The following is a 25,205-nucleotide window of genomic DNA, read 5'->3' on the forward strand; positions in this document are numbered from 1 at the left end:
TAACAATAATCTGGGGTAGTGACATAATACAATTTGGAGGTCTTGTAGCCAAGGCTCCAGAATATTGATCCAGAGACATCATTGCAAAATTTAAATAACTGTAAGTACCAAATGACCCAATCATTCTCAAGAGCCCGTCTAGTTCACCCACAACCTTCAAGGAAGAATTTGGAAAGGAGAGTGCAAATCAGGCTATATAAAAAAAAAATCCCACAGTTGCTTTATTTTAAAGTGTAATCTTTAATTCCACATTTCAGTTACATTCCAGTATACAAAGAGAATAGAAAATAAAGTTTCATAACAGAAACATTTATGCCCAAAACACGAATGTTCTCATGTTATCAATGACCAAGTTAATTTGACTTACTTCAGATATTTGAATAAGAGAATGAGAAATAAGGTGAATACGTCGCCCCAGTCCAAAGGTCAATAGTGAGAGAAGGCGGGGCAGGATGGTCGTGATATAGTTGCCCCCATGATCAATCAATTCATTGAGCAGTTTCACCTTTCTACAGCCTTCTTGCAGCTTGACAAGGTTCTTCAGGCTGTTAAGAAATGTTTTGAAATGTGAAGTTGTTCAAACACAAAACATTCTTTCAAAACTAGAAAAATAGTGCTCATATGAATGCAAAAAATAATGTTCTTACAAAAAGATATGGTCAAACGTTTGAATAAAATGTTTCTGAGTCATCAAGAGCATTTCAAAGCCATCCAGAGTATTATTGTTGAGAATTTCCATTGACTTCTGTGCTTCATATTGAATCTGAAATGTTACCACACAAAATAGGGAAGTAGCAAAAAAAAAGAAAAAAAATTGCAAATGTTGCAAGTCTGAAATAAACATTTTTTAAAATGCTGGGAAAACTCAGGAGATCCAGCAATATCTGTAGAAAGAGAAGTTGTCGATATTTTGGGTCTCTTCATTCTCTTTCAAGAGATGTTGTCTGACCTGCTGAATTTCTCACATTAATTCATTGCAAAGCTCAAATAGAGCAGATGTTGGAAATATAAACAAAGTGGTGGAAATATTTATCAAGTCTTTGGAAATCTACTAAGAAAAATAACAAAAATCTTAACTATTGTTAGCTAATAACTATTTATCTTTTGTTCTTGCATTTGCTTTTGTTTAAGATTTTTGTACATGTACAATTAAATATCAAAGCACTTAGAAATTCATAATACAGGGTATACTGTATTTGACAGCATACAAGACCCCCCCGCCCACCCCCCGTATTTCAGCAGAATTTTTTTTGTGTATTTCAATTCCTCGACCCACCTGCACAAGCCACTGTAAAACATTTCAAAATAAAGCAGTTTAATTTTACACAACAAACCAATTTAATACCAGATGGAGCCTCTCCCCGCACCTAATGCCATGCTCCCTCTGCACCCTTGCAGTCACCACGCTCCTTGGTTCAACCATGGCTCCTTGCCTCCCTGCTGATGCAGCAGTGTGGTCACAGCATGCCCACACTTCCGGACCCAGTGCACAGTACCCAGCGTAGCGACCAGCTAATCTCCCACCAGGCCCGGGTCAGGCCGTCGCTTCTCCCTGGCGCCCAGTGCCTGCCGTGAACAGGGTCCACCAGGAACTACAGCCGGCGAACAGGAGACACACACAAGGTCTGCTGGGAAACTGCGGCCAGCAAACAAGAGCCCGGTTCTCCGTGTAACAGCCCAGTGTGGGCGACATCAGAAATTTCAACTTCACATACAAGACCTAAGGGATATTACTGAGCCAAGAAGTGGGTCATATGCCTTCAAATATGGTTCTTGATATGAAAATAGTCTTTCAGGAGTAGTTGTTTTGAGGCCAAAAGGATGAGAGGTGACTTAATAGAGGTCTACAAGATTATGAGAGGCATAAATAGGGTGGATAGCAAGCACCTTTTCCCAAGGGCGACAGTAGAATATACCAGAGGACATCTGTACAAGAGGAGGGAAGTTTAGAGGAGCCATCAGGGGTACATTTTTTTTAATATATACATGGAGAGTTGTGGGTGTCTGGGATAAATTGACAGAGGTGAACAATAAGACATTAAAGACTCTTAGACACATAACTGTATAGAAAAGTGGAGGGTTACAGATCAGAGGTAGGAAAGGTGTAGATTGTCGAGTCAGTTTATATATGTCAGCACAACACTGTGGGCTGAAGTACCTGTACTGTGCTGTAATGTTCTATGATCTAACATTTTGGGAGAACTTGGGTGCTGTCACATCTGGTCCGAATTATGAATCAACGTTATGTTAACTGATCACGGAGCAGTACTCAAGGTTCATGATGGATGACAGGAGCGGTAGTCAAGGTTCATGATGGATGACAGGATGCTGAGTTTCAATCCTACTTCATTATCTGTATGATTATCTCTAAAAACCACACTTTGGCCAAAGAGATGGTTACAAGCAGCCAGAAGACGTGGCTGCGACTCAAGTTCAAATAGGGTGCCAATATTCCCTGCCAATATGCAGAACTTTCTTCATGAAAATTTTCAGACTGAAAACTATTCTTTTAAATTCGACCCAATATACAAAGAAATTGGTAACAATGTTGTATTCTATACCTGCTTATATTTGTTTCCGGTCATCTCTGCACAGAGGTTTACAAATCCTGAAGGATCCACAAATACAACTTCAAAAGCCTGATGGAAGTCTGCAAGTGTTGGCTGTGGGGGGGAAAAAAAAATCAAGCTACTTACTTCAATACAAAACATTCCAGAACACAGCATTGTGAGCTTCCAGACATCACAAGTCAATGTCTACTTATGTCAACTAAAGCAATCCAGTTGAAACTAACAATAGTTTTCCTGATAATAAAGCAGTTGAGCAATTTATTTAAGTCTGCAAAAACAATGAAATACACAAGTGTTAAAAAATAAAAAGTTCATGTATTTTCTCTGGCAAAAATTAATGTTTTTGTAACAAATTGAAACAAATTTAGTAACCAGAGGTAAATTTTCAACAACAGAGAATGGACAGGTTCGGAATCATTTATCTCAGATTCAGTTGTTAGCACTAACAGGTTATTGACGTCAGTTATGACTGTGTTGGAATGGTTCCAAGCAACTACCCAGAGGAAAAATAACTCTGAATCCAGTTGATAAAGCTTGTTAGTGATGGGGTGAAAATAGGGCTTGAAAAGAATGCCAAAGATTAGCCTTTGATACGGTAAAGGAAACACAGACTGAGTGTCTACAGGATGCCTGTAAATATAGCACAATATATTTTGCTGAAAATATTCAGCTTTTAAAAGTGAAAAGTATGGCAGAAATGGTTTTTAAGGAAGGTAGTTGATGTTAAATACACTAACTCTGTTGGCTCATTCCTCACAAGACAAATCATTTTAACTGAAATGTATTCTTGGGGAAAGACTTAAATCATCACATAGCCTCGTAGTAAAAGCAAACAATGCTGGCAGGTTCAAGCCCAAAACGTCAGGTATATATCTCTGCCTTTGCTACATAAAGGGCATTGTTTGACCTGCTGAGTCTCTCCAGCACTGTGCCATAGTATCCTCAGAATTCTGATTTTTACCACATAGCCTCGTGGCATTGCTCTCAAGAGGCGGGGTGAAAAGGTGATGAATATAACAACTTTTTTTCCAAGGTACTGCGTTTGTTAGGCACAAAACATAAAAAAAGTTAGTTTGACTGAATATAGGACAGATTCATTGGGACACAAAACCCAGCAGCAATAGATATTCACCAAGACAAATGGTAACTTAAACAAAAGTTGCTTTTAATTATCTTTAAACATGAAAACAGAATCACACTTTAACTTATCACTATTGACTTAACTCACCTAACTTAACCCCCCCTTCTAATTTTAAGTGCACATGTATGCAATGCGTGTAAGCTCAGAAAAGTTCTTTGATTCACAGTCCAATCTCACTTCTCATTCCTCCAAGTTCACTGGTTGCAGGCAATTCTTATACTGTGAACAGAATTTAACATTTCTGAAGTTCACCAGGCTTTGGAGGTTGAAAGGTAAATGGTTGCCACTTAAGAAGATTCTTGTCGATTTTCAGAGAGAGATTTGTTGTTCGCTGGACACCCAGCCACTTCAGAGTCTTGCCAAAGAAACATGCCCCTCAGGGTTCTCCAGGTGATAACCTCTTTCTTTCAGGTCACCACAGAGTGCCTTTTTGTTTCTCTTATTCCAAGTGAAACATTAGACAGCCAGCCCTCTCCTCTTGCATGAGCCACAAGGGCTTTGACCAGGGTAAACCAAGCACTCACAACCCGTGTTCCACATGGGGTTTTCCACAAGCTTGCCAGCTTGTACTGTTCCACTCCCAGCTGTTATTGCTGACTGCAGCATTGTAGAAGTGATCTCTGTGTGTGTCTCTCTCACACTGAGAGGAAGCCTGTTTGACTCTCTCTGCTTGCAAAATCACATGACCCTCTTAGAAAAGCAAGTTCCACTGCAGACTGTCTGCAGCTCTGACAAGCTCTTTCATCTGTTGCCTTTTTGTAAGCAACAATCTATTAGTGGAGTATCTTGGACACTTCCAAAGCTCTTTCAGAGGCTGTGGGGCCAATATGTTTAGCATGAGCAGCACTCCAGTATTTCAAATAAGATCTGTTTTAAAGTGTTGGTCTCCCAAATTTATCTCCCAAACACAGACAATTTAGGAGCAATTCAAAAGTATAGCCCAATGTAATCTAAGCCACAACACATGTAACAGATTAAATAATCTGCTGATGTTCCTGTTTTGCAGAGTGTACTGGAAAATGCGGCATCGACACATTGAAAACAAGCTTGTAATTAAATCATTTTTTTTAACCTTCAAGGCAAGGAGCACTTAATAAGCATAAATTAATTTCATTGAATATAACACAGAAAGAAGTCAACCAGTCCATATTCCACTCAAGCCTCTTCTCATCTTTCCCCATCTATCAGTACAACTCTCGATTCCCTTTCCTTTAGATGCTTGTCCAGCCTCCCCTTGAATACATTTAGATGATTCAGCAAATTGTGGCAACAAGTTCCACATTCTGGCCACTCTGGGTAAAGAATTTCTATTCACTACTGGATTTCTTGATGACTTCCATCACTGAAAGGCACTGGTGTTGAAAGAGACCTGGGAATCCTTGTACACTGCAGCAAAAGTCAACAGTCAGGCATGTCTTCTGCTCATTGCGCATGATCTTGATGTGACTGTGTCTGGAATACTATGAACACACTAGTCCAAGTTAGTTTATCTTGCACTCAAAACCAACACCCATGTCCCCAATGACAATTTAGTGAAGGGTTAAGCAAATCAAGTAAACACAAATTTCAGCCTTTAAGATAATAATGCTCCCATGACAGTCAAGACTTTTGCATGAAAAACTTTATTTGAACAAAACTCAAAGATAGAAAAGATTTTTTATAAAATCCCAGATTTAAGATCCATTAAAGATTAAACAGGGCTCCCACCCTTTTGAACAAGAAATAAAGCTTCTAACAATTTGCTTGGTATACCCACTTTGCACAACTAACTCAGCCAATAGAGCAGCTTTAACTTAAAACTCAAGAGAATTACAAAACATTATTTAATCATTATCAAATCAATAACATCAGAGAGTTCACATCATTAGAAGGCAACAAAACATCTGTTCCACATCATGTTATGTATGCAATTTGTGGCAAAGCTGTTCAAACACCAGCAGACCTCAACAACATTGCTGTGGTGAAGAATAATTCAAAGCCAATTACACAGTGCAGTTCAATAACACAATCTTGTCAGTCAATGCGCAAAGAATGAAAAGTTTAATGGAGCGACCATAGCAAATACTTTGTAATTAATCTTCTATTTTAATTGGGCTCAAGAGTACGGCTTGCACCAATTTCATTGTTACACATTTAATGTGGTAAAAAGTACAAGATATATCAAAATGTCATCTTACCACCAAATCCTTGTTATCCTGGAAAAGGCTGATGCCATTTTGAGTGAGGTCTGTAACAGCTGAACAAAATTAAAAACAGAGAAATTAAAAACTTGGTCAAACTTCATAACCACATGGGGAAGAGAGCAGAAATGTCTGCTTTTGCATGGCCAGAGTTTATGGAAACTCATTTCCCCCAAACATAGTCAATGTCTGGAAAAATGCATATAAAGAAATCATAATAAAGTATGTTTCCGATTAACTAATATTCCAAATATCTGAAAGTGTTTTCCCCCCACCCCCCCTCACCCGCACTGGGTGAAACACAATGTCACAATTTGAAAAAAAAATGGAAAAAAGCTTAAGTGGGGCTACAGGCAATCAGTTTTACAAAGGAGACATTTGTCCACAGGTTACACATTGAAGGAAAGGATAGCACTGATTATTTATTTATAAATTGCCATTTTTTTGCCATGAATTACTACAACTTTGTGATAAATTCCATTGTGACATTCTCAGAATTTGAATTGATTACTGCACTCTCTCTCTGCTCGCCCGCCCAAGCTGCACTTGCTCCCAGCTTACCTGCCCGAGCTATGCTCTCTCTGTCAAATGTCCTTTCAGCGAGGTGCTGAAATTCTGCTGGAGGACAATCCCTGGGGAATATCCAACAACTTACAGTGAGGTGAGACCTCAGGTTCCCAGGTAGGATTGTTGATGGTGGTGGGGAGGTGTTGGCAATCAGCGACAGCCGATTCTCCTGGTGCTAGTGGGCTGCTTTAGAGAAAATACCCGAATATCTGAAAAATCCGCTTAGCCAAGATTTCAGATAATCAGAAATGTACTGAACAATTCTTCCCCACTTACTGCCCTTGTCAGTAAGCTATCATGCAGTTGCTGTTAGTTATCTTGCAAGAGCCATTATTTAAAGATTAAACAGCAAGAATCCGTCAGCAAAAATAACCAAGGAAAAAAAGGTGAAAATATTCATCATGTCAGTCTGATTTTTCTTTTTTGCATTTTCTGTTTTATCTCAGATTTTGAGCATTATCCTCTTATAAATTTGTTTCATTATTGACAGAATCATGATCCTCTTTTCAGTTGACACAGATACACATATTTTTCCATCAAAATTAAATTTTAATTCAGCCCTTTGACTTACCTTGAACCTAGAGGCATCAAGGCCAATTATAACTCCCTAATTATTACTACAACTTAGAACAATTAATTCAGCCCACAAAGGGGATCAAACCTTATTTTTATTTATTCATTTACTATTTCTTCAATGACAGCAAAAGACCACACCTTGAACAACTAAATTTTCAAGTTGAAAAGGGTGCATTTGCAAGGGAGTGTGCAAATGGTCACATTTTCAAGTACCTGCAGTTCTTGACCTTACAAGTTGGAGAGGCCAAATGTTTGATGGAAAGGAAAATTTTATAGATGTATACTACATTTATAGTGCACAAGTTGCGCAGCTATTGAAAGTTTAGGGTGAAGAATAATGTCCCACTAATATCAAGGGGAGGGATGTCTAATCCCTGCCATTTTTGCTCCTCATCAGGCCATTCCACAACCTTGCAGCAGCCATGTAGCATTTCTTTAAGGCAGGTTTCATTAAGGCAGGAGCTAAAATAGCAATTGAACATTACGCCGAAGCAGCAATGTTCAATTGAGTCCGTGATGGAAGTCACTGATGAAGCAGTTAGGGCTGCGAGGACTCTGGAACTGGTGTCTTGGAGCAAGGTCGATTGATTTCCAATAATCACAATGAGATAAGAGTCAAGCCAGTGGAGATCTGTTCTCTTGGATGACAAATGACCTTGATTTTACCAGGGTTCTTAGTTGCAATGTTACCAAATGTTGCTTTGATTGCCATTCTCATTTCACCCAGCAGTTGAACAGGTAAGAGGTATAATACACAAATGTGCTGGAGAATTGTGTATTGCACCTCTCACCCATTGCCTCCTTATTCAGACAACTGCCCCTTTTTTTTTTTTAAAAAAACCTTCTTCTTGACAAAGGGTCTGTACCCGAAACAGTGGTTACCCTTTTATTTCCTATGGATGCCGCGTGACTGGGGTGGTGGGGTGGGGGTGGGAAACGAATGAATGATGGATAAATAGAGTTTGAAGACTTTCATAATCTACCTCGTAGTGGCAAAAGTTTGTGGTCCCAAATATCCTGTCCCAGCTTCATCAAGCTATTGATTTATTCCAACGGTTGATGAGCTAAATTCAGTGTGCTTGATTGCTACAAATCACCACATGATAAAGCGTTTATTGTCATATGAATGGACATGTGCACTAAAATTCTTATTTGGTGCAACTGAACAGGTACTTCACAAAAAAACTTACAAAAACAACTACAAGAATATATTTAATTGAATTACAAGAGACAAATACAAAAAAAATTCAGTTATCTAATATAAAAAAAGGTGCTTTACAATAGTATAAATAATCCTTTTTTGGTATTGGAGCAGTTCCTGATTATTGTTCATGCACCTGTTGAAAAGAAACTGTTCTTGAACCCAGGTGTGCTAGACTTTCCATCCTTGCAAGGTAAATTCCACCTTAGCATGCAAAGAATAAATCACAGCCTAAAAAAATATATAAGCAGAGCATTGCCAAGATAGAAACAAGGTACAACTGAACCAAGGTGTTTCAAGAATTAACAGTTAAGAAACAGAGCATACCATATGCATTGAGTCCAACAAACCAAACTTGTTGTGTTCATATTTAACCCATGTAATCACAAGTTGGACTTACCCAGGAAATGAAGCACATTCCTCAGCACCTGATAGCCACTCATCGTTTTGTTGAGTTTACGTTTGGAATGCAAGTATGCCACCAACATCGAAACTACAAATCCATTAAAACAGCCATAGCCCTGGAGAACATTAAAGAAAGTTTAAAAAACATTTAAACAAACCTAAAACAACATATTCTTGAAGTATTTATGTAAATACATCAGTATCAATCACTAACAGGAAAACAGCTCAAAAGCTTGAGGATTAGTCCTTTTTTTAGAATTTAATTTCTCAACAGCTTCTCATTTAAAGCACAATCTATGTGCATCACCGTATTTTCCAGTAATTTAATAGCATACAAATCAATGGTGCTGTTAACAGTGATGTACATCAGAACTGTTATTTTATTACATTTCTCTTTAGCTTGCAAGGATTTTAGTTATGGTCTAGAAGCCATCAAAAAGCTATTCCATCAACCACTGTTTTATACCCAAATTACAAACCCATTAAAAAAAAATCATGAATGGTGTCAGGAGCCCAAAGGACCCCAAAACCCAGCAGCAATAGACATTCACCAAGACAAGTGGCTTCCAAAACAAAAGTTATTTTTAATCAACTTTAAACATGAAAACAGAATCAAACATTAACTTAACTCTATACTTAACTAACCCAAATTAACCCCCTTCTAATTCTAAGCACACATGTTTGTAATGTGTGTGTAAATTCAAGAAAAGTTCTTTGGTTCACAGTTCAATCTCACTTCTCCTTCTTCCAAGTTCTCTGGTTGCAGGCAATCACCATACTGTGCACAGAATTCAACATGTATAAAGTTCACCAGGCTTGGTGCTTGAAAATGTTTCTTGTAGGGTTTGCAGAGAGAGATATTTGTTGCTCCAGGATTTCCACAACTGAGGTACCACCACTAGTCACCTCAGGATCTCGCTGATGAAACTTGCCCCATCAGGGTCTTCCAGATGGTAACCTCTTTCTTCAAGCTACCACAGAGTTCCATTCCTTCCTCTATTTCAAGAGAAACATCAGACAGATAGCACTTCCAGCCATCTACTGCTCTGGAACTTGCTTTCATCAGTTTCAAACAGTTTTCCCTGGATTGGACTTTTCAATTACTTGTCAGTGTCCCACGCACTGACTGACTGACTGAGCTTTAACTCAACTCTCTCTTTTCCAACTGAAACTCCAAAGAGAGCATGTGACTCCTGTCTTCCAAAACCCCCACCTTCCTGAGCAAAACAACAGGAGTTCTTTCTTCTGCTCCCATCTGTTGTTAGATAAATAAAAATCCAGGAGTGACCTTTGGACAACACTTTACAGAAAGGGTGCTGATAGACAGCATGACTCCAAGACAATGGTCAAGCATTTTATGAAGTCGTTCAATTAACACCTACTTGTGAAAGGTGCTTACATTCTCCAAGAGATCCTCCAATGTGAATTCTTCAGTCTTTCAAATAAGATCGGTTTTAAAATGTGTGTATGTATGTGACCTACTCTAAATCTTATAAATTCTCCCCAAATATTAATATTGTTACAATAGATAAAGTTTAACATCCAGTTTTACTAAAGTGTAACATCATACCTTGTCAAATTCCCTCTGAACAAGCCATACTTTAAGAATTTTGATTCCATCTTTCATTCCTGGGAAATCAGTGGCCACGTTGAAGAGGAAATTAAGATGTTGTTCCATCATCAGGTCAAGGAGTATGCTGTTGTTATAGTGGGGTGTAGGAGATTCATCATTCCCTGCAAATATAAATTATGTCTATAAACATTCATCATAAAACACTTTCATCCACTTTCTCAGTTTGTAAATGCAATGCCTTTCAGAAAACTCGAATAGATGGTATCAAAGAATGGAGACATTTTGCAAATTGTCCCTGGTAAAATATCGACTTACATCACATCAGTACTGTTCTACCCTCATATCCCTACTCACTATCATACCACAAATTGGACTTTTGCTTCACTTTTGCACCACCTTCGACATCAAGTACAAGTTGACTTGCCTGGATTGTATGCACAACAAAGCTTTTTGCTGCAGCTCAGTTCCCATGACAGTAAGCAATTTAATTCAAAAGAATAATCTGCCAACACAGGACAGTCCACGGGGCTGTATCAATCCACATCTTCCTGCATGTTTCTAAGGCTTAGACAACCCACAAAGCACAGAAGAATTCCCATCAACAGTAACTTAGCAGAATCATTCAAATCCAGTGGCCGAATTAGCAGCATCACCTCAGCTAACAACACACCTGGCCTGGCATTAAAACACTTTTCTGAGTACAGGAGGAAATTTAACAGGTCATCAAATACATCCAACTTCTGCAGAAAGTAAACAGACTGGTTGCACCACAGCTTGGTTTCAAAACTTGAATGCTCAAGTACACAGAAAATTGCAGAAGGTGGAAGACACAGAGAGCCAAGTGCAACAAGGACATTGACCACTCAGCAATTAAAAGGCATCTGCGTAAAGTGATGTCTCCAGGTGGCTGCCATCATAAAAGACTCTCATCACTCTGACCTCTCTCTGATACCTACTGGCAATAAAAGGTACAGAAGCCTGAAGTCCAGTACCTCTCGGTTCAAGAATTTCTTTCTAGCTCTGGTCCTTCCGACATGACCATCACATAACACTACTTCAAGACCACAGATCAATCTGCACAATTGACTTACCACTTCTCTTCCAACTAATTCCGAACATTTTTTGCTCTTATGTTTTTTTTTGCTTGTTGTGTGCTTTATATACCCGGAAAGCTGCAACAAGCAAGACTTTCATTGCATATGACAATAAATTTCATTCATTCAATTATAGTCACTCGACAGATTCCCCAGAATGGTTTCTGGCTGCAAGAAAGAAATGTTTTGATGAAACATTGGCTGGTTTGAAGAAGGAAAGCCAGCTGCATCCAACCAAGGAACATTTAGCACTGCTCATCTCATCATCGCCCAAGTTATTGCCATTTTTTTTTGTTTCATTTTTGAAAATAATTATTTGGATAGAAATTTGACAGAACAGCATTAACCCTGAATAAATGCTGTGCCACTCTGATTATACAAAATCGGATTCTCCAAAATCCTCAATTATCAAAAAAAAAATTAAAATTTCAGATTACAACATCTGAAACAAATCAGAAATCATCATTTATCCAAAATTTTTCAGAGCCGAACTGATCAGGGACATCAGCTCCTGGCGGCATCAAGGGCCTCGGGCTTCCGGGTAGGAGCAGGGATTTGGTGGGGAGGTATCAGTGATCAGCAGCGGCCAGCTTTTTTTTGTGAGAATTAAACATTATTTTAATGCTTTAAAAGCCTTCCCTTGTTGTTTGGTGCTGTTTATACACTGTTACAAGTGATTTGCTGTTGCTACTGGGCTGTTTTTTTTTAAATGACCAGCTCTCAGAAAAAAAACAATTCTCTGACATAGGCCAGGTCCCAACCATTTTGGATAATCGGAGTTGTACAGATGAGGCAACCAGCACCTGTGCTATGTACTTTGACCACAATAGCCACCTTCAGCTCCTCGAAGAATGCCATTTCAATTCCCCTCCCCATTCCGCCACTGATCTGTCTGCCCTCAGCTTGCACGTTTACCTTTGGTAAATTGCAAGGTAGGAGTTGTGCAGTGTGCAACATACTCTTGCAAAATCTATTTTGGAGTTCAGTAACCTCAGAAAGCCAACATAAAATGATTAAAGACAACAATAGGTGGAAAAATTCAGATTGAAGTACATTTGTACATAATTGTAAAGGCAGAATGACTGACCCATTGATCACCGGCTTCCCATCAGAGTCTGAAAGAGATTGGAAGTCTTTCTCTTCAGTGAACTCCTTACCAGCACCTTCAACATCTGCAGAACACTCAAACATCTCTCTCACTACATATGACTCCAGTACAAAAAGGAACACAACATTCCCTGCTCTCACAACATTTTTTTTTTAAAATGTTGTTTCACAGGGAAGGCCTGATATACAATTTCTCTTTATTATTTATAAATGTCAAGATCTTAATTAATTCTCTGATTTGTACATCACTCCTGTTGCCTCGGTACTTTCCCCTGTAACTGCATGAGGTGCAACACTTCCTACTTCACCCACCAGCAGCCATTTCAGAAAAGGCAGACATTCACACACACCTATTACAACCTCTTCTACTGCATTCAGTGTGGCTTTCTCTACAAGGAGAACAAGGGCAGATGAGGCAACCAGCACCTGTGCTATGTACTTTGACCACAATAGCCACCTTCAGCTCCTCGAAGAATGCCATTTCAATTCCCCTCCCCATTCCGCCACTGATCTGTCTGCCCTCAGCTTGCACGTTTGCCAGGACAAGGCCAAACACAAACTGGAGGAACAGCACCTCATATTCCACCTGGTCTGCATACAACTCCAGAGCAATCTTGAAACAGAGAAAGCACTTAATTTTGATGAGACACTCTACATTGACCCAGGCACTGAATTCAAAGCTGGCTTAATTGCTCATGAGGTCAACCCTGCAAGTACTGATTGTAAACATTTAGTACCCTGGTAACCTGCCCACAACCATATAGAATCATTCTTCAGACAACTGGGACTAAAAATGGCAGCAGTGGCAGACCAAAGGAGTGTGGCATGGGCTTGGGTCACTCTCCACCAGTTCGCTGTTGGGCTGAACCCTCTGCCAGACACAGAGACTGCTGTGGGAAAGGTAGCAGCGGTTGTGGAGTCACAGGTTCAGCTTTGACAGCAGAGAACAATGCAAATATGCAGAGCCCGATGACAGGGAACCACACAGTCATGCTGGATTCCCATCAGGAAGCTGCTGTTATTTTTTGATTGGAACATCGAACATTACAGCACAGTCCAGGCCCTTCAGCCCATGTTGTGCCAACCTTTGTAAACCTACTCCACTACAATCTAATCCTTCCCTACTTAACACCCATAACCCTCTTTTTCAAACTCAAGTGCCCATCTAAGAATCTTTTTAATGTCCCTATTGTAACAGTCTACAACACCAGCAATGCATTCCAGGCACCCACCACTCTGTAAAATAACTTACCTCTGACATCTGCCCTGAACTTTCCTCCACTCACCTTAAACATGTTGTCTGGTATTTGCTATTGTTGCCCTGAAAAAAAGTGTTTGCTATCGAAGCCCATCTAAATCTTATACACATCTATTTAGTCATTTCTCATCCAGAGAGAAAAGCCCTAGCCTTGCTTCATATGCTGGTAACATCAGCTCCTGTCTGTGCAGTGGCATGGGTCCGTTCCAATTCACCCATCAGAACAACAGATCTACAGCAGATGCCATCTCACCGGCTCTACATAAAGCCCTGGAACACCAGGACACATTCATCAGGATGCTCTTTATAGACTACAGTTTGACATTTAATAGCATCATCCCCTCAAAATTGATCAGCAAACTCCAAGACCTGGGACTCAACACTTCACTATGCAACTGGATCCTGAATTTTCTCACCTCCAGGCCACAATCAGTAAAGATTGGCAAGAACATCTCTTCCACAATCTCCATCAGAACTGGAGCACCACAGGGCTGTGTTGTTAGTTCCCTACTCAGCTCACTTTACACCTACACCTGTGTGGCTCAGTATGACAGCAACACCATCTACAACTTCACTGATGATATCACGGTAGTGGATTGTATAAAGGTGATGAGTCAGCAAAACAAAAGGGAGATTGAAAACTTGGCTGAATGGTGCACCAACAACATCCTTGCACTCAATGTCGCCAAAACCAAGGAGCTTATTGTTGATTTCAGGAACTTTTAAACCAGAGGTGTACGATCCAGTGATTATTGGGGGATCAGAAGAGGAGAGAGTGAGCAAATTTAAGGACTTGGGAGTCAACATCTCAGAGGATCTTCCTTGGATATAATACACAAATAGCAATGTGAAGAAAGCATAAGTGCCTCTACTTCCTCAGTAATTTGCAGAGGTTTAGTAATGCCATCAGAAACCCTGGCAAATTTCTACAGATGTATGGTGAAAAGTGTGCTGACCAGCTGCATCACAGTCTGGTATGGGGGACACCAATTTCCCCAAGCAAAAGGCCATGCAAAAGATAGTGGACACAGCCCAGGACATCACAGGTAAAAACCTTCCCTACCATTGAGAACATCTACAGGGAACACTGTCGTTGGAGAGTAGCAGCAATTACTGAGGATCTACACCACCCAGCACTCTCTCACCATCAGGAAAGAGGTATAGGCGCCACAAGTCTCGCACCACTGGGTTCAGGAACAGCTGCTACCCCTCCACCATCAGACCCCTCAACAACAAACTCCATCAGGGTCATATTTAAGGACTCTTACTTTAGCATTTTATTAATTTTTTTTCTTCATTGCACTGTTTGCTTACACTTCTTTATTTGTTTACATGCGTACGTTGATTCCAGGGTTATTTTTGCACTGCCAAAAAGTGGTAATTCTGCCTCGCCCGCAGGAAAAAGAATCTCATAGTTGTATGGGATGTCATTTATGTACTTTAACAATAAATAAATCTGAATCTGAACATCTCCTCTGCTCCCCCTCTAAAGCTTCTACATCCTTCCTGTAAGAGGTGACTGGATTAGAACACAATATACCAAGTTTGGTCTCATCAGAGTTTTAGAGATGCAACATTACCGCATGGCCCTTTTACTCCATTTCTAGATGAATGAAGGCAACACACCAAATGCTTTCTTAACTAATGCCTGGCAACATTTAGGAATCTATAGACCTGGACCCCAGATCTTTGTTCCACCACACTGTTAAGAATCCTGCCATTAACCACATACACTGCCTTCAAGTTCAAGCTTCCAAAGGCATTCACTTCATCCTTATCCAGATTGAACGCCATCTACCACTTCGCCCAACTCTGCATCCTATCTACATCCTGTAACAACTAACCACACCTCTAAACTTCACATTATCTGCATTAAAATTTTAAACTCAATTCATCCATTATGTTAATTATTAATACTAATTTTAATGTTAATCTTGTTATTGTTTTCTGTGAAAATTTTTTATGAATCCGAAATGGTGCCAGAGTGGCAACTTTTTTGCCGGCTGCCTATTTGGCATGCAAAACTGACAACAATACAATTCAATGTGCCATAAACAAAAATCCTGGATAAACTCAGCAGGTCAGACCTGCCAAAGGGCTTGAATCCGAAATGTTGATTGCCTTTTGACCTCTGGATGGTGCGTAACCTGCTGAATTTCTCTAGCACTTTTGTGTATCGGATTCAACCCCAGAATCTGCAGATTTTCTCGTTTAACTCAATTCCATGTGCCAGACTCCTCCACCATAACTCTTGGATACATTTGTCCCACTGACATGGCAAACACATCAGAAATGGCACTATAATGAGAGATGGGAGAGGGTGTAGCCTAGAAGTCTTTGCATTAAATACAAAACCACAAAGTCTTGTTGTATCATGGGAAAAGAAAACACTTCCCAATTAGCACATATCATTCTCCCTCCACTGTTCTCCTTCGTGTTGAATGACTATGGAAGAATCTCTGAAAATAGTAAGGGCATCGAAAGTCCATCATCAAGAGTAGTTTGGTGGATATAACTGCAAGTCTGGATCTGCAGCAATACGTGGAATAAGCAGATTTGACTAAACCTTACTGATCTGCCTGTGGCCAATGCATCTTTCCATGAAAGCAATGGCAGAAGTGATCACCACTTAATTATTGTGACAACAACAAAAAAAATCTCATTACCATGGACGTCTTTTTGAACCAGTAACAAACTATGAGGGCAGTGCAGTTGACGTGCTTTACCTGGTCTTCAGTAAAACCTGATAAGGTCCCATAAGGGAGACTGTTTCAAAAGGGACAGTAGAATATTTGGTTAAAAAGGATCCAAAATTAGATTGACAAGAGAAGACAGAGGGTGACAGTGAAGGCTGCTATTGTGATTGGACACCAGTGGTGTTCGACAGGTACTTCTGCTGTTTGTAATATAGGAGATTGATTTGGATGTGGATGCAAGATGCTTGATCGACAAGTTCACAAATGACAAAATTTGGTGCAGTCATTAACAGCATGGAGCACAGTCTGAAACTACAGGCTGCTAACTGATATGTTGATGAAACAAGTAAAGAAATGGCAGAAGGAATTTAATTCAGATAATTGAGAGGCAAAGCACTTTGGAATTACTAACAAGGCTACGACATATGCCAAGAAGAACCGAAGCACCTTTGTGTAACATCCAAAGAACCTTGAAACGGCAGTGCAGGTTGATAATGTGGTTAAAGCCATGGGACACTGGCTTTCCATTAGTCAGGACATTGAATACAAGAGTAGGGAGGATAGGCTCCAATATTATTTCAATTTTTACATTTTAATGAAACCCATATGCCCAATTAACATATCAAAGCACATATCTTTTGGAGGGTGGGAAGAAACCAATGAAAAAATAATGTATAAAACTCTTAGAATATTGAAGCCTTTAGAAGCTTTTTGGAATTTAGTGTCTAGGGAAGAGCAGAAAGTTTAAAAGTGCCTCTCACAGACTGGTACAGACTGGAATAACCTTGGGGTGCCTAAGGAGGGAGTCAAAGTGGACATTGAAGGAATGCATTAAGAGATACAGGGTCCTAATGTTTTCTCGGAGTCTGAATAACAACGTTTTTTAACCTTGTATTGAGGCCTCAGGCTAGGGGAGGAAAGCTAGTGCAAACATGCAATGCTTTACTTTGAGATCACGTGAGTTGGTGACTGATGTAACTTTCCTCTAACTTGCTTGAATGTACAAATACTTGATCCATCCCTTTGTAAGGCAGAGGCCCTACGAGACTGCTTCGTGTTACAGCAGTAAAGGATTCTTCCAGGTAGCTGCTGCCTAATGAAGAGTTAACCAAGAGATTTTTATATGCCATGACTAATTGCATCGGGAGCGACAAAAACCAGAATAACACCAGAGCACCCAGAAAAAAAACCCACACAGGTTAGAGAGACCATACAAACTCCTTACGGACAATACCAGATTCAAACCCTTGTCACTGGCACCATCACAGTGTTGTGCTAACTGTGTAGCCCACATTGTCAAACCTTAGTGAGAATGGAGTGCTATGTGCAGTTCTGGTCATCGCCTTGTAGGAAAGGTGATAGTGCTGGAGAAGTCTAGAGGAGATTTAACAGGATGTGGCCTGGGACGCAGTCTTCCAGTTATGAGGAGATATTGGAGAGGCTAGGTGTTTTCCCTGAAGCAAAGGCAGTTAAAAGGGGTCATCAATGAAGAAAATAATGAGGACTCTGGATAGGGTAGATCATAGGAAACTTTTCTCCATACCAGAAGCTTGGGGTAAGGGACAAGAGATTTAGAGGAGGTTACAAGCCCTTCAAAACTCAGAGTGGTACCTGGAATACATTACCAGAGAGAGTGGTGGAAGCACAGTCACTGACAGCAGACAAGAGGCGGCTAGAATTTCACTTGAATCATCTAGGCAAAGGTGACTATAAGCCAAGTATTAGAAGAGAGAATAAATACAGATGGTGTCCAATGGTTAGCATGGATGTGGTGGCTGTATGGCCTGTTTCCGTGCTGTATTACATGATAACCTTTCATTTTATGTGATACTATAAATGCGGGAAATTTGTTAGTCTCACAACAGATCTGACAGCTCAAATCTGGGCACCCACTTGGTGTGGTGGACAATCAGCAGTAGCTCTACCACAGCATGCAACCTTATGGCTTGACACATTCTTTTCTGGTACCACAACTATTAAGCACAGGATCCTCCCTGCTTCACTCGAGTACAGATGAGCACACTGGGAGCAGCACCAGGAAAAATTATGTAATGCCAGTTTTGTAAGGCTTAATGTGCGAAGCAAGCAAAAAATAAAATGTGCAACCAATACAGCAATGCGATCTCACAAACAACGGCTCCCGTCAAACCTCTGCAATGCCAAATCATTGTCCAACAATACTATGGAATCACCTTCCAGAAAGACTGTGGTGGCTGAAGATAGACTTTCCCTGCAATCTTCTTGAGGTCATAAGGAATCAGCAATCATCGTTGGTCTTGCTGCCAAGACTCTGATCTCAAAAATGAAAATTAACAAAATATTTTAATATCAGTCATCTAAACATTTCCATCAGGAAACAATAATGCTGTCAAAAACAAAATAGGGAGGATGGTCTGCATCAATACCTCACCCAGTATTGTTTCGATGGCAATGCACAAATTGATTTCACAGTTCTTGCGTAGAATTTGAATGCAATATGTAGGGGAATACTAATGCAATTAGCTGTTACCAACTCAGTAGACTTTGAAAAGAACCAGCAGATAAAGAGGACGAAAGACATTTCATAAAATGAAAAAATGGAAATGGTCAAAGAAAACCTTTTGTTTCCATGCAAAGGGTGAATCAACCTTTGGCATATTGAAGTGTAATTATAGACCCAAACAATAAATACCTGGCACAACTTAAACAAAGGTTAAAACAGCCTGGTCCTTACTGACCATTACACAAGGAGGCCAATGAACCAAGGTTAAAAAGTGAAGCACCTCTCATGAACAGCACAACTAAAGGACGTGCTTCTACCAAAGAAAAATCTCCCCCCACCTCCACGGCTGGGCACAAGGCTAAACTAGCAGATTGTACTTGTCCCCCACAAAATTTGATGCTAGTTGATAAATAATATTGGGCACCATCCAATCACAATGACCAATATGGTCATAATGACATGAGTTAAAGTTATTGATGTGTAATGGAGGGTGGTTGCTCCTGGTCTTCCTGAAGTCCATGATCATCTCCTTCTTCTTGTCCACATTGAGACTTGGGTTATTACTCTCGCACCTTATCACGAGATTTTCCTCCTCTTCCCTGAAGTGCAATCCATCATTGTTGCTGATGAGGCCTCCTACTGTTGTTTCATCTGTAAATTTGATCACACTGTTGGAACTGGATCTGGCAATGCAGTCATGGGTCATTAACATGAACAGGAGTGGTCTAATCACACAGCCCTGAGGTGCACCAGAATTCAGCATGACGGTGCTTGATGTTCTAATATCAACCCAGTCTTTCCATCATTTACAGAGAAGGATGTTGAGTCCCAGTGAAGATTTTGTTTCTTCATCAGCCTCTGGGTCAATGATTGCATAAAATGCCAAGCTGAAGTCAATGAATGGCAGCCTGCATTCGAGGCATTATTCTCCAGGTGGGTCAGGATGAAGTGAAGGTACAACGCTGTATCATGTGTGGAACAGTTTTTTCTATAGGAGAATTGAAATGGGTCCAGCATCTCTGTGAGGTATGCTTTAATGCATTCCATCACTAGACACTCAAAGCATTTCATAATGGTAAAGGTCAGAGCCAAAGGGTGGTAGCCATTAAGGTCTGTTATTGTCGCCCTCTTGGGTACCAGGTGGCTGTCTTGAACCCTGTGGGAAACGATGAACTGCTGCAGTCAGGTGTTGACAATGTCTGTGAAGACCTTCATCAATTGGTCTGTGCAGTCCTTCAGTACCCGACCAGGTATGTTGTCAGGTGCTACCACCTTGACTGGTGCCGTCATGCGTGGGTTCACCTTGGATAGGGTTCTCCTACGCAGGGAGCCCGTAAATCAGGGGACACGAAGCTTTCTTTGGTGGCATCATGTTCCTCTCATCAAGCCATGCATCAAAGGTATTCAGTCTGTCCAGAAGGGAAGCATTATTGCCCTTCATTCACCAGGATGACTTGTGATCCATTGTAGTCTTGGTATCTTGCCACATGCACCTCAAGTCACTAGTGTCACAAAGCTGTCTGCGTATCTTCTGTGCGTAACCATGCTTTGCTTTCTGGATTGCATGGGAGAGTTCAGCCCTGGCTGATTATAGTGCCATCCTACACCACGTCCTGAAGGCAGCATCATGAGCTCAGAGAAGGGCCCAGACCACTGCATCCAAATATGGTTTTTGGTTTGCCCTGGTTGTGAAGCATTTGATCTCAGTGACATCCTCAATGTAATTGCTGATGCAGCCAATCACAGAGCTAGTGTACTCCTCGATGCTTATGTGACTGCTAAAATGGCCATCTCCCTGAAACAGCTCCAGTCTGTGGTCTCAAAGAAGTCTTCTAGCACTGCTGTGGCTCTCCCCCAGCTATATCCTGATCTCCTTGCAAACTGATCTAGTTTGCTGATGTTTCTACCTCATAATTCACTCCTAAATAATGATATTCTACAACCTTTCAAAAATCAAACTTGACATCACCTAGGATCACTGAAATTTATCTTGTATTCTCTCCCACTCAATCTTTGTGATCGTTTGCCTTATCCAAGTCAAATCAGCTTTGCAACTAAAGAAAATGAACTTCTAAAAGGTTAAACCTACCATCACCATAAAATGAAATAACATTGAAAACGAAGCACGATAAAAGATCACAGCACAAACCTCCTTGGACAGGCTCTTGTTTTAGGAACCAGGATGCACGAACGTTGTTTCTGCTAGGATGAAACCGAGTCAACTTGAAGAAAGAAGCTGGAGCACAGGGATGAAGCCTCACAGTGAACAGCTGCTCATCTTTACCTAGAATCACAACATGAACCGTATAAAAACCCTCTTCTCTTCAGAATGTGTGAAATAATTGCAACCTTCCATTGTTTAAAAGACCTCGGCTTCCCACAACATCACCCTGAAAATTCTCCAAGGACAAATTTTAAATTACATTGAGTACACCCAGACTTTCTTTGTTATTTAAATAAATATCACTCTATCTGGCCAGAGATCAAATTGATTACTATTAAAACTTTCCATTAATTTTAATCAATTGCCAGCTTTCCAAGAGGCTCTAATTTCATTTTAAAAATACAGAAGGACATAACAGCACATTTTCTTTTTAAAAACATTTTGTTTTATTATTTACTGCATAACTATACTTAATGACTAAATGGCTCCTTTCAGCTTCCTGAAAGAATTCAGTCATTTAAAACTGAATTATTCATAGCATAAACAAGCTAACAATTTTGTCATTAGGAGATGAGGCCTGCTCATCATAAAAGGGTCAAGGGTCTGAACCAGTGTGGCAAAATTAAGAACCAGAGTGTTACAGAACAGAAACAGGCCGTTCAAACCAACTTAACCATGCTAACCAAGTTGCCTACTCAAGCAAGCCTCATTTGGTATCTTGTGGCACAGATTTCCTCAGAACTTCTGCCTCTTTCTTACTATTACTTTTTCCTTTGACTTGGCCCGGAAATAAAATTTTATGCCTCATAAAACAAGTGGTTCAAATGCTCAGTTCAGAAATTTGCACATAATCTATTGATTAAAAACCTCTACAAAAACAGAAAATGTTGGAAATACTCAACTGCTCTGACAATATCCATGGAGAGAGAAACATTTAAGGTTCAAGACCTTTCATCAGAACTGTTCTGATAAATGATTCCAGGCCTGTAAAAATTAACGGATTTGATTTCCACAGATACTGCCTGAGCTGCTGAGCATTTCCGGCATCTGCATTTTTTTCATACATTTTCCAAACACAAAATACTACTTCGATAAAATGCTAAACTTGTGTTTTTTGGTACCTTCAGTATCCCACTTTGTGATGTATTCATACAAAGTAATCCATCAGGTACAAATCACCTGCATTCATTACAGATGCTGACTAATCTATTCCACAATTTCACCATATTAAAGTTTTCTAATCCAATTTATGCAGGAACTAATCAGTAGAAAATCCTCTGTAACTTGCTCATTCCAAGTACAGTACAACTACAATTATCCGAAATGGGATTCTCCAAAATACTCTTTTATCCAATTTTTTTTAAATTTCAGATAAATAAGGATATCCGAAACAAATCATAAATCCTCATTTATCTGAAATTGACCTCAAAGGTTGGAAAAAATTAACTCGACATGGAATTAGAACGATGATTGTCCTTGTTTCTAGTAACTCCCTCCCCTTTCTCTTTCCATTTCTGCTTTGCCTTCTCCTATCGACTTTTCTCTCCAACTCTCCCTCTCAAACTGTGTGCCGCTGTATCCCAGCAAGTGGCCAGAAGAATCCCTTGTCCAGACATCTTCAAGGAGAGTGGCCTCTCAGAACCGGTGGGGAGGTGTCAGTGATCAGCAGTGGCCTGGATTTTTTTTCAGTGAGAATTAATCATTATTTTAATGCTTAAAAAGCCTTCCCTTGTTGTTTAAACACTATTACAAATGATTTGCTGTTGCTACTGGGTTGTTTTAAAAAATGACAAGTTCTCCAAAAAAAACATTTATCCAACATAGGGCCAGTCCCAGCCATTTTGGATAATTGGAGTTGTACTGTATTTGGCACCTACAAATTCAGAATGAAACAGGGTCAGCCAGTGCTGAAAGAAGCTACCTGCATTGTTCAGCAGTTGAAAAGATGCTGTAAATAGGAAATAAAGGCAAGAAAAAAAACCAAAATGATGGGAATAGTTATCAGCCAGGAACATCTGCAGATTAATAAAGGGTAAACACTTCTGTTCAAGGGCCTTTCGTCAGAGTCCATTCATCCAGTTCTGGGGAAAAGGATATGGACTTGAAATTCTAACTTTGTTTGTCGCTCCACATGCTCCACGACCTTCCAGAATGTTCTGATTTAGTAAGTACTTTGTGTGCTTCAAGATATCCCAAAGTACTCCCTTACAAATAACTTAATTTAAATATTGCCTCTGGCAATGAGAAGCAAAAAGTGCAACCTCAAAGCAGAGATGTATACAGTGAAATAGTACTAAAATGTAGAGCAGGCAAATCACAAAGGGAGATGAGAGAAACCAAGTCTTTTCCCCGGAGCAGTTTTTCCACTGGAGGTTAAGAGTGGACTGCCAGAGACTAAAGCAACGTCGGACTTGAATGGCATAAGTTTAAGAAAAGGGTAAAGACATTTAGAGGGGATACAAGGGGGAACCTTTACGCCCAGAAAGTGTCAAGTTTATGCTCTGAGACAACGGTTCAAGCTGGGTCACTAACAGCTTTTGAGAAGTATTTAAATGAGTGGTTGAATCACTTAGGCATGAAAGGTGTCAACAATGAACCAAGTGCTGGGATTAATATGGAAGGGTGTCCACCAGTCAGCATGGACAAGTTGGGCCAAATCTATGACTCTATGAACATCAAAACAAATTAGCTTAGCAGTGAAAGCTGCGTACATTCTAGTAATGTGTTGTTACTATAATTCTTAGTAACAACACATCAACCAAAAGTGCTTCACCCTAGCACACATCACCAGTAGATGCTACAACACATGGGTCATTATCAACATCACAAGAAAAAAAATGCAAACCTCTATCCTTTAAAGATTCCTGTGTATTACTAGTATTTTGTTTGGAGTATAACTAACTGCCATTGCAGTGCACACCTTTATTTTAAACAAACCTTGTGTAGATAGATACAGGATTGGTTTCAAGTGGTTGCTATTGAAGTAGCCAAACTTTATAGATCCAAACAGTTTGTGCTTGGATAAGTGATGGGCAATGTGAACCAGGTAAAGTGCCCGTTTCCTGAGGTAACGCTGGTTAAAGTTGTCCTTCAGTTGCAGGATTTCCTGAAATCAGGAAGTTTAGAGTTAATTTCAAGGTATCATCAATTAGATTTCAAATGCGTCATTCAACTTTCTTTCATTCTTTTTTCCCCTTCTTAACTTTGTTCCATGTCATTAAAGACATCTATATGCCATGGCTGAAATGAAAGAATTTCAATGGCAACCTACAAAGCGCGATGATATTCTTGTGCTTACAGGGCAAGAGATGAATTTGTGTGGTCACACCCAATGATTTTCATCATTAATAACGGCCCAAGACAACACTCCCAAAAGATGTTAAAACAAATAAACCAGTCGAATCAAATTGAAATCTCAACATCTAATTAGGGTGCCATTATACTGTAATTACAATTGATGTATAATCCCTTCAAGAAATTAAATGGAAAAAAAATTGCAACTTGTAAATATTATTCATTCATAGATTACTATAACCTAGTCTTGTAAAACTGGAAATGTAAATATTTTGTCATTGTCACAATCTGCCCCAGAATAGTGAAAACACATTTAATTCTTTCACATAGTTCAAATCTTGTAAATTTTGTAAGTTACGGGAATTACCTGACTAATGTGAAATTTACATAATTAAGGACTTTAATACTGATTTTTTTTTCTCCCAAAATATTTTACGTTTTGCACTGTCTTTTGTCTTTTAAACTGTTTATTCTTAATGCAGATGTTGCTGTTGTTGTTCGACCTTGGTAGTTAAAGATGACCATGGCTTCAAAGTCAGATGTACGAGTTTGGCAGCGTAAAAGTAGGTCCCAGGCAACCAGAAAATTTACATATCTGTCATCCACAATCCCCGTAGGTGCAAGATACCGGGGGTGGGTTGACTGTACTTACAATTCTCAATTTGTCTGATGTACAAAATCTCTGCAGTGCCAAGTCGAAGAGACTACAACTAGGCATTTGAGGGACACAAAATCTTTTTACATAAAATGAAAGATGCAAGGTGATAATTAAAACTCTAATCATACCCAAGAGTCCAGAACCCCCAGATTTATAAGAGTTCTGGGCTTAAAATGGAATTTGATCCTGCTGGTATTCATTCTCAAAGAAAGTCTACTTGCAGGTTTTGTGGTAACATG

General features: G+C 39.8%; 1 protein-coding gene across 1 annotated transcript in view; it reads right to left on the bottom strand.

Annotated features, from left to right (window-relative positions):
• The window catches only part of nol6 (nucleolar protein 6 (RNA-associated)), a 160,800-nt gene that overhangs the window by 96,321 nt on the left and 39,274 nt on the right, over positions 1-25,205 (bottom strand). Inside the window, exons 5-12 of the mRNA XM_069924127.1 lie at positions 23,952-24,120; positions 21,000-21,134; positions 10,211-10,374; positions 8,636-8,756; positions 5,889-5,947; positions 2,562-2,663; positions 648-763; positions 368-545 (exon numbers count right to left, since the gene is read on the bottom strand). Coding sequence (XP_069780228.1) covers positions 368-545; positions 648-763; positions 2,562-2,663; positions 5,889-5,947; positions 8,636-8,756; positions 10,211-10,374; positions 21,000-21,134; positions 23,952-24,120 — 1,044 coding nt within the window. The remainder of the gene's footprint in view (positions 1-367; positions 546-647; positions 764-2,561; positions 2,664-5,888; positions 5,948-8,635; positions 8,757-10,210; positions 10,375-20,999; positions 21,135-23,951; positions 24,121-25,205) is intronic.

Source organism: Narcine bancroftii, chromosome 3 (genome assembly GCF_036971445.1).
Source record: "Narcine bancroftii isolate sNarBan1 chromosome 3, sNarBan1.hap1, whole genome shotgun sequence".
In the NCBI taxonomy this organism is placed as follows: Eukaryota; Metazoa; Chordata; class Chondrichthyes; order Torpediniformes; family Narcinidae; genus Narcine; species Narcine bancroftii.